This window comes from Paroedura picta, chromosome 9 (genome assembly GCF_049243985.1).
Source record: "Paroedura picta isolate Pp20150507F chromosome 9, Ppicta_v3.0, whole genome shotgun sequence".
Taxonomy (NCBI): Eukaryota; Metazoa; Chordata; class Lepidosauria; order Squamata; family Gekkonidae; genus Paroedura; species Paroedura picta.
Window position 1 is genome coordinate 10,985,256 of NC_135377.1, and position 9,463 is coordinate 10,994,718.

Genomic DNA, 9,463 nt, shown 5'->3' on the forward strand with positions numbered 1-9,463 from the left:
GGGGGTCGTCTTATACGCCCAGTCGCCTTGTACGCCGGCAAATACGGTAGTTGTGATTGATACTGTATTTTAATTCTGTACGGAGCTGCTGCCAGGTTATTTCTGGGTTGTTTTAATGTACTGATTTTATTGCATTTTTAAAATGCTGTGAGCTGTTGGTGACCATGGGAGCAGTGGCATACAAGTATAAAGAAATTAATAATAAAAATTAAAAAATAAGAGCCCAAATGCTTGCAATTTCTTTTTTTGCTTTTACCGAAAATATACTAATTGCAATCAACTGAAATATCTCAGCCCTGACATGGATGGCCCAGTCTAGGCCGATCGCTCTGGATCTCGGAAGCAAAGCAAGATTGGAAGTAATTTCTAAAAACTTGTGAGAGATTCCCCCAACATTAACATACTGGATTTAGCTTAACACATTTTTATTTCCAAAAATGCCACAAATAATATTCCAAGTTCAAACAAATCAAAATCAATAAATACACTGGCACGCATCATCAAAGCAATGATCCAGCTGGGATGATTTCACCGTCCTTCGCTGAGAGCTGCAATCAGCTCTGCCTGCCAAAACCCTGCACAAATTCAGAAAGCGGCAATACGGACCCCCATCCCACGCCTGGATTCATACTGATGAAATCATCCAGGTTCATCTTGAAATCTAAGGAAAAAAAGAAAGAAAAAGAAATCAGCAATGGTTTTTTAAAGTCTCCTAAACGATGACCTGGGTGGACTAGGCTACTCTGATCTCGCCAGATCTTGGCTTCTAAGCAGGGTGTCTGTTGTGGGGAGAGGAAAGGGAAGGCAACTGAAAGCCGCTTTAAGACTCCTTCGGATAGAGAAAAGCGGCATATAAGAACCAACTCTTCTTCCTGTTCTTCTGTTCTGAGCAGTAATATCAGAGCTCTCTCAGCCCCACCTACCTCACAGGGTGTCTGTTGTGGGGAGAAGAAAGGGAAGGCAATTGTAAGCTGCTTTGAGACTCCTTCAGATAGAGAAAAGCAGCATATAAGAACCAACTCTTCTTCATGGTAATTGTAGTCCATGGATATCTGGTAAGTCAGTTTGGTCACACCATATCTAGGAGAACCCAGCTTCGAAGCCCTATTCTGTCCTAGAAGCTCACTAGATGACCTTGGGCCAGTCTCCCTCTCACACAACCTACCTCACATGGGTGTTGTGAGAATAAAGTAGAGGACACTGATGTGAGATGTTCTGAGTGTCCCCATTGCAGAGAAAAACGGGATCGAAATAGCAAAGTGTCTATGTCGGTTAAGCACCCACAGTCCTGGGGCCTGGTTTGGAGAAGACGTAACGAGAGGGGCTTACCTGCAGTTGTGATGCACGGGTACAGGGGAGGCGGCTGTAGCCAGTTCCCACTGGCATCCTTCATATGGGACCGGTCGGAAGCAAAAGTCTTCAGATACAAATCCGCTCGAACCACTCTGACTTTTCTAAACAAGCAAAACGCTTAAATGACAGGCGCTGTCGAATCCCCAGCATGGACATCAGCAAAAAATGGTCTGACTCTGCTCTGGTATCTTCCCATTAGGTCTGAACCTAATACTGATACTTGAGCACTGAGCTACATAAGAACAGTTAACCTGGAGCCTGGAAACCCACTTTTAACACATTTATTTTACAGACTGACATCTATATGCCAGCTAAGTCCAGAAAAAAGTGACAGGGTATGTGTGTCTGTGTCACTTTGTTTTTTAATCTTCAACATTTCCCAATGTATAACTCACAGGAGTATAACTCAACTCTGGTGATGTCGGTTACTTAGTGGTATTCTGGCTAGCCCAATTTTGTCAGATCTGGGGAGCTGACATATGCTGAATCAAGTTCATTATTATCTACACCATGGTTTCAGGCAGAGGTCTTTCCCATCACCTCCTGCCTGGTCCTCTTAACTGGAGATGTTGGGCAGGCAGGTTTGAACCTGGGATCTTCCGCATGCCAAGTGGTGGCCCTACTACTGAGCCAAGACATTCAGGCTGACTGTCTTTAAGAATCTGCAGAGGGGCCAGAGCTCAGTACTAGAGGATTTGCTCTGCCAGATTCAATCCCTGGCATCTCCAATTAAAAGGGTAAGATATTAGATGAAGTGAAAGACATTGAGAATTGTTGCCAGTCTGAGGAGGCCATGCATTCTCAACCAGGGTTTCTTGAATGGGGTGGAAGTCATTAATATTTTTAAAATTTGTTAAACATTTATCAGGTGATATGACCGTATTGATCATCAGCCAATCAGGGAGAAAAAAAATCCTGTACTTTTAACAGATGCTTTATGGGATGCTATTTAGTAATATCCGCAACCTTATTTAGCTCCAAGCTGTGAAAAGCCACTCTACAATTCCAAATTCAGCACAGCGTGTCACGTTCAAGTTTGTGCTTTTGAGCCTCACCTTCGAAATCCTGGCTCAAGAATATCATCAGATTTGAATGCCTCTTTGACGTAAGTGTCAAATGGGCATGGGAAAGGAAGCACCGTGTCGAGGTCATAGATGAAGTTCTGGTTCCCACTCGATACGTGAAGTAAAATAACATGGTAATCCTGAAAAATTGGAGAAGGCGGGGAAAACCCTGTTAACTGCATTTATAACAACTGTAGTTGTGATTATTACAGAAGCCTGGAAAATTCTAATCCCCTCTAAGCCAGAATTTTTTGGTGCAGCTAAACCAGAGGTAGTCAAACTGTGGCCCTCCAGATGTCCATGGACTACAATTCCCATGAGCCCCTGCCAGCGTTCACATGAGCCCCTGCCAGTCCATGGACATCTGGAGGGCCACAGTTTGACTACCCTTGACTAAACAGTCAGCTGGAGAAGACTCTTGCGAGTCCCTTGGACTGCAAGGCGAACAAACCGGTCAGTCCTAGAGGAGATCAGCCCTGACTGCTCCTTAGAAGGCCAGATCCTGAAGATGAAACTGAAATACTTTGGCCACCTCATGAGAAGGAAGGACTCCCTGGAGAAGAGCCTAATGCTGGGAGCAATCGAGGGCAAAAGAAGAAGGGGACGACAGAGAATGAGGTGGCTGGATGGAGTCACTGAAGCAGTCAGTGCGTGCTTAAATGGACTCCGGGGAATGGTAGAGGACAGGAAGGCCTGGAGGATCATTGTCCATGGGGTCACGATGGGTCGGACACAACTTCGCACCTAACAACAACAAGACTAAACAGCTGTTTTACCCAGCCAATCTGCTCAACACAATCACACTACTTACTTGGGGAAAATCACTCAGTCCTAGAGCTACTATTAGTAGAGGCAGTGGCGGGAGGGGTGTGGTGGACTGGGCCAAACTATGGCTCTCTAGATGTGCACAGAGTCCAATTACCATGAGCCCCTGACAGAATTTATACATCCTAGAGCAGGGGTAGTCAAACTGCGGCCCTCCAGATGTCCATGGACTACAATTCCCAGGAGCCCCCTGCCAGCGAATGCTGGCAGGGGGCTCCTGGGAATTGTAGTCCATGGACATCTGGAGGGCCGCAGTTTGACTACCCCTGTCCTAGAGCCTTATGTAGCCATGCCACTTAGTCTTCCTCAGCCCTAAGGCTCCCACTACTCCTAAAATCTCCCCAACCTGAACCATACCTAAACTAACCCTAATTTTAACCCGAGAATTTACCCTGACATAAATCCCTAAATTTGTTTACATATTTTTACATGCAAAATAACATCAAAAATATTTATATATCCCATGGCCTTTCCTAAATATCCCACTAAGCCTTCCCAATCCCCAATACTCCCACTTAAGCTAAAAAAGCCCCAACCCACACCTAAACTAATCCTAACCTAAGAATTTACCCTGATATAAACCCCTATTTTTAAAATATTTTAGCATATATCCCATGGCCTTTCCTAACCATGTCTTCCCCAGTTCAAATTCCCCAACCTGAGCCATACTTAACCTAACCCTAACCCAAGAATTTACCCTAATCTAAATCCCTATTTCTTACATGTAAAATAAGGTCTGCTGCTCTTAATCACTGCACCACACTGGCTCTACCTACGCAGTGTGCTGTATAACTCAGTAGCAGAGGGGAAGTTTTGCATGCAGAAAGTCTTTGCATGCAGTTCCATCCTTAGCAGTTCAATAGACAAGGAATCTCAGGTCAAAAGGCTGGGGAAGATAGTGGCCACCAGCAGGATTCAGAAGGGTGGACCAGTGGCCCAATTCAGTATAAAGTAGTTCCATACTTTTGTCCTGAAAAAGCAGAGCTAAATGTGCATTTCCTCACCCAGATCACTGGCTGATTTCCACCTCTTGACTTTTGCTTCCAAAGTGGTACCTGTAGGATTACAACAAACGAAGGTGGGGGTTGGGTTTTTTTTTTTTAATACTGTACTTTGTAAAAACCTTGACCACCCTCCCAGAAGCATAGGGCAGAGGGTGTGGCTTTCCCTGTCCTGGGGGGGGGCTAGCAATGCCCTAATTACTTCTCCGCCCCCTCTCTCCTTCCTTCCTATTCGAATTTCAGAATAGGCTATTAGGGATGGGGCAGTTTTTAGATTTTAATTATTTATTGTACACTGATTTTATACACATTTTTGTTTATGTTTTATTCTGATGTACCCTGCCCTTAGTCCAAAGAGAAAGAATGGGAAATAAAAACAATAAATAATAATATTATTATATCCTCATCATGTGAACCCTATGAGGTAGGCTATGCTGAAAGACAGCAACTGTCCTAAGATCAAAGAATGGGCTTCATGGCTAAATGAAGATTCATTTATTGATACCCTGCCTTTCTCCCTAAGGAAGATCCGAAGTGGCTTTCATGCCAGCTTGGTGTAGTGGTTAAGAGTGGCAGCTTCCAATCTGGAGAACCGGGTTTGATTCCCCGCTCCATCACATGCAGTCAGATGGGTGACTTTGAGCAGTCACATTTTAATTAGAGCTGTTCTCACATAGGAGCTCTGTTAGAGCTTCTTCATCCCCACCTACAGCCCAGGGTGGCTTTTGTGGGGAAAGGGGAAGGTGTTTGTAAGCCACTGAGACTCCTTCAGGTAGTGAAAAGCAGGGTATAAAGAACAGCTCTTCTTCTGTTCTCCATTTTATCCTCCAAGAAGTCTGTGAGGTAGGTTAGGTGACCATGTGTGAGCAGTCTAGGGTCACCTATGGCAGAATGAAGATTCGAACCTGGGTCTCCCACATCCTCCTTCATGTGCTAACTATTATACTCATCTGAATGAGAATGGCCACTTGTTGGTTTGTCTTTCTTTTTACTCAACTTGCTTCCTCCTCCTCTTGTTCCTTAAATAGGTGCCAGATTCCTGGGAACGTTGTGAGTGGCAACATTTGAACACAAAGTGACAGGGAAGAATTTAGTGATGGGTTCCCATTAATGGCAGAGAAGCAGGACCTATTGTCAATTCAGAACAACAACGATCCTCTTCTGGACAAAAAGTCATTAGCAAAGGGCCTGAAGCTACAGACAGCTACACACAGTATAGAATCTAGAATAGACTCAGGTGGGTAGCCGTGTTGGTCCGAAGCAATAGGAAAGTTTGAGTACAGGGGAATTTTAAAGACCAACAAAGTTTAATTGTTGGTCTTGTTGGGATATGCAAAATCTGCAGTGTGCATAATTGAGCAGAATTTCAAGGGTGTCCTGCGGGGGGCATCAGAAGACATGTATATTTAGCATAGGTAGAATAGGAACTTCTAGAAGGTTTTCAAATTATCTACTCTCTCACACATCTTGAAACTTTGCCAACAGGTTTTACAGGTGCCACTGGACTCTCAATTTTGTTCTGTAGAAACCTGGTGTCACATAAAGGGCCAGGCCGTATTTCTCACACCACTTTGTGCCTCAGCGTGAAGTTCCCACCCCAACTCACCATCCTTCTGTCATTGGAAATGAAAACGGCATGAAATTCTTCCAAAGGGTATCGATCCTGGCTTCGGATGCATTCGCAAAGCTTCCAAACGTTTTCCTCACTGCAGGGGGGAAAGTAAACCGAGATGATCTCAGAAGGTTAGTGGGGGAGTCTCATCCAGGAATGTTAAAGGCTAACAAAATGGCTATTCCAGAGATGGACTACAGCCCAGTTGGTAATGTGGGAAGATGAAAGATCTGTGGTGTGCATGATTCAACAACATATGAAGAATATCCTACACAGGGCATCAAAGGAGCCTCACGGGAGGGCAGTATACAAATGTAATAAATAAATATAATTAGCATAAATTATTCCCATGACTCACAAAGAGGGAGATAGTTGACATCTATGATATCTTTCTTTCTAAGACTTCTGTCCAAATTGTATTCTAAATATTCTAGAGTCTAATTCTACCTACCAGCCATATAGCATGGCACAGGTTCCATATAGGGTGCAAAGAGGCAAATTCATTTTGTAAAGGGGTCATCCCTTATGGAGAAAATACACAAATCCCCTTTGAGACATTACAATGTAGAGGGGAAAATGGAAATCGAGTGAAGGACCGCAATGCACTGTACAATCTGCAAATACTCTCCACTAATTTTTTCCCCATTATGCTATGCGTTAGTTAGGAAATTATGCTCTTGACTGTCATTCCACTGGAGGACCAAGTCAAGGTGCCCCAGGACTCAAAGCTGTGCGTGGCCTGGAGATGAACTGTAATTCCAGGGAATCCCCAGGTCCGGGTTGGAAAATACCTGGACACTTTGGGAGTGGGCGGGATGGAGTATACTGCAACGCGGTCCAGCCTCCAGAGCAGCCGTTACCTCCAGGTGAGCTGCAACCCCGGGGCATCCCCAGATCCCTCCCGGAGCCTGGCATCCCTGGCGGTCCCCAAGCAGAGCCGCCTCTGGGGCTCCTTACCAGTAGCAGCTGGTGTAAAGGCAGGCAGGGCGCGCAGGCACCGCGGGCTGATAGGCATCGGGGGCGCCTGCAAGCGGCTGGTCCATCCGGCCCCCTGCTCAGCGGGCGATGGGGTGGCAGCGCGGGGCTCATGGCCCGGGAAGACCAACCCAGGTGTCCCTTTGCAGCTGCACAAGGCTCAGGAAGTGTGCGGAGCGAGCGGCGCAGACGCTGCGCAACGAGGAAATCCTTCCCCGGGAAACCGGGCAGGGTTGCTGGAGCGAGGCGCTGGGCGTGTGTACTCCGGAAGGCAGCCCTGCCTAATTCTTTGGGCTGGCCTCCCGAGGATGCCGTGCAAAAGACCGCGCCGGTGCACGCTCCTCGGAAGGGAGCCGCGCTCGCCTCGCGGGGATCCCTCCTCAACCCTGGGCATGTTTGCTTGGGAGGAAGGCCCACTTGATTCCTTAGGATTGAGTCCCAAGGGGGTTGTGCATGGAATCCCACCTCTACCCTGGGCGTGTTTACTCAGAGGGAAGCCCCCGTTGAAGCATTGAGATTTACATTCTAGAAAGTTGGACATAGAACTCCTTCTTCTAGCAGTTAATTCCATCAATTTACTTTTAAGTATTTCTTTTCTTCTGGGCCTACTTGTTTTATCACCTTCACTGCACCCCCCCCCCAAGTTCTACTGCTGAGAGGGGGGGAAGCAATCCATGCATAACTTTATAAACCTCCCAGAGTGATTGGCCTTTTCTTATGGAAAATCTGAGTCAATTACAAGCCTGAAACTTGCTTCCTGGTTCTGCTTTTATTAAATGTAGCCCAAAATATCCAAGCAATGAGAGAGAGGGAAACCTGTCCATTATAAAAACACACAGTGCAAATGAACTCATGGAATTCTGTTGTTAGGTAATAAGTTCTAAGTAATTCATTGACAGCTTTGGAAACTGAGTACTCCACAGGCCCTGGGCATTGTCCTTCTTTTATTACCTATTGACAGTTTGGTTTTACGATTCCTATTCACTCTATCTGCTAGTCTGAGCAAAGCAAGCCCCAGGCTTGATTGAATCTTTGGGTGGGATCCCTTCCTTGACCAAGAGAGTGACCTTCAGTCACCCAGCCTTTTTCAGAATGATCCGTCAAACAAGCAAAAAGTCCTTTGATTTAATTTAATGTGATTTGATTAAGCTTCTCACATCTGTACAGTGCTGTAGATTCCTCATGGGCCCCTAGCGCCAAATAGTTCAGGCAGCTGTTTGCAGATAAGGGATCCACAGCATTGTATTGATGTGAGAGAGCTTAAACCTGCCTTTAGAGTTGGAAGGGGCCATACAGGCCATCTAGTCCAACCCCCTGATCAATGCAGGATCAGCCCTAAGCATCCTAAAGCATCCAAGAAAAGTGTGTATCCAACCTTTGCTTGAAGACTGCCAGTGAGGGGGAGCTCACCACCTCCTTAGGCAGCCTATTCCACTGCTTAACTATGACTGTGAACATTTTTTCCTGATATCTAGCCTATATCGTTGTATTCTCTCTCTTTTTACTGTTGAGGAATCCCTGAACCATTTTTCAGGCTTTGAGAACCCCTAGAAGTGCAATGGTGCAGAATATGGGTGGGAAGCATAGCAGTGTACATGACTGGGGCGCCTAGCCTTCCCGCCCAGGGTGCCTAGCCTTCCCACCCCCTCTAATCCCATCCTTGGCCATTCCGGGGAGGGGGGAGGTCAACATGACCATATCCAGTCATAAAGTTAAAGGTATCCCCTGAGCAAGCACCAAGTCATGTCTGACCCTTGGGGTGACGCCCTCTAGCGTTTTCTTGGCAGACTCAATACGGGGTGGTTTGCCAGTGCCTTTCCCAGTCATTACCGTTTACCCCCCAGCAAGCTGGGTACTCATTTTACCGACCTCGGAAGGATGGAAGGCTGAGTCAACCTTGAGCTGGCTGCTGGGATTGAACTCCCAACCTCATGGGCAGACAGCTTCAGACAGCATTTCTGCTGCTTACCACTCTGCGCCACAAGAGGCTCTATATCCGGTCATACCACCTGATAAAAATATCTTTAAAATAATTAACTCTCAGCCATTCAGGAAACCTTTCCAGTGCTGTCAAGAAACCCTAGAGTGTCATGAAACCCTGGTGGAGAAAGCATGGCTTGGCATGGCATGGCTTCTGTTTTTGTACTTGTATGTGTTGGTATATAGCTTCTACCTCACAGGGTTGTTGTGAGAAAGAAAGGAGAGGGAGGGGTGTTTATTTCGTCTGTATATTGTAATCCTGCCCTCTCTCTAAAGAGCATATGTGGCTGGCTTTCTCCTCACTTCTATTTTATCCTTGTACCAACCCTGTCTGGTAGGTCAGGCTGAGGGGGTGACTGATCCAAGACCATACAGCAAATTTAAAGGAAGAGAAGGTTTGGATTTTTATCATCCAGACCAGGGGTAGTCAAACTGCGGCCCTCCAGATGTCCATGGACTACAATTCCCAGAAGCCCCTGCCAGCATTCACTGGCAGGGGCTCCTGGGAATTGTAGTCCATGGACATCTGGAGGGCCGCAGTTTGACTACCCCTGATCCAGACCCTAGCTCCAGTACTCTTGAGACTCTCACTATTCCATATAGTTTACCCAGAGCTCTTTAAGTGTAGGCTTAGGACATATTAGTAATAATGT

At 46.2% G+C, this 9,463-nt stretch overlaps 1 protein-coding gene across 1 annotated transcript; it reads right to left on the reverse strand.

The window, feature by feature from the left end:
* Nucleotides 1–408: 408 nt before the first annotated feature.
* On the reverse strand, nt 409–7,050 carry NTAQ1 (N-terminal glutamine amidase 1). Its single transcript, XM_077351558.1, has 6 exons — nt 6,813–7,050; nt 5,850–5,949; nt 4,247–4,297; nt 2,409–2,557; nt 1,330–1,454; nt 409–661 (listed from the first exon to the last, which is right to left on the reverse strand). The coding sequence occupies exons 1-6, from the start codon at nt 6,896–6,898 to the stop codon at nt 555–557; spliced, it is 618 nt and encodes a 205-aa protein (XP_077207673.1). The 5' UTR covers nt 6,899–7,050; the 3' UTR covers nt 409–554.
* Between the last annotated feature and the right edge of the window lie 2,413 nt (nt 7,051–9,463).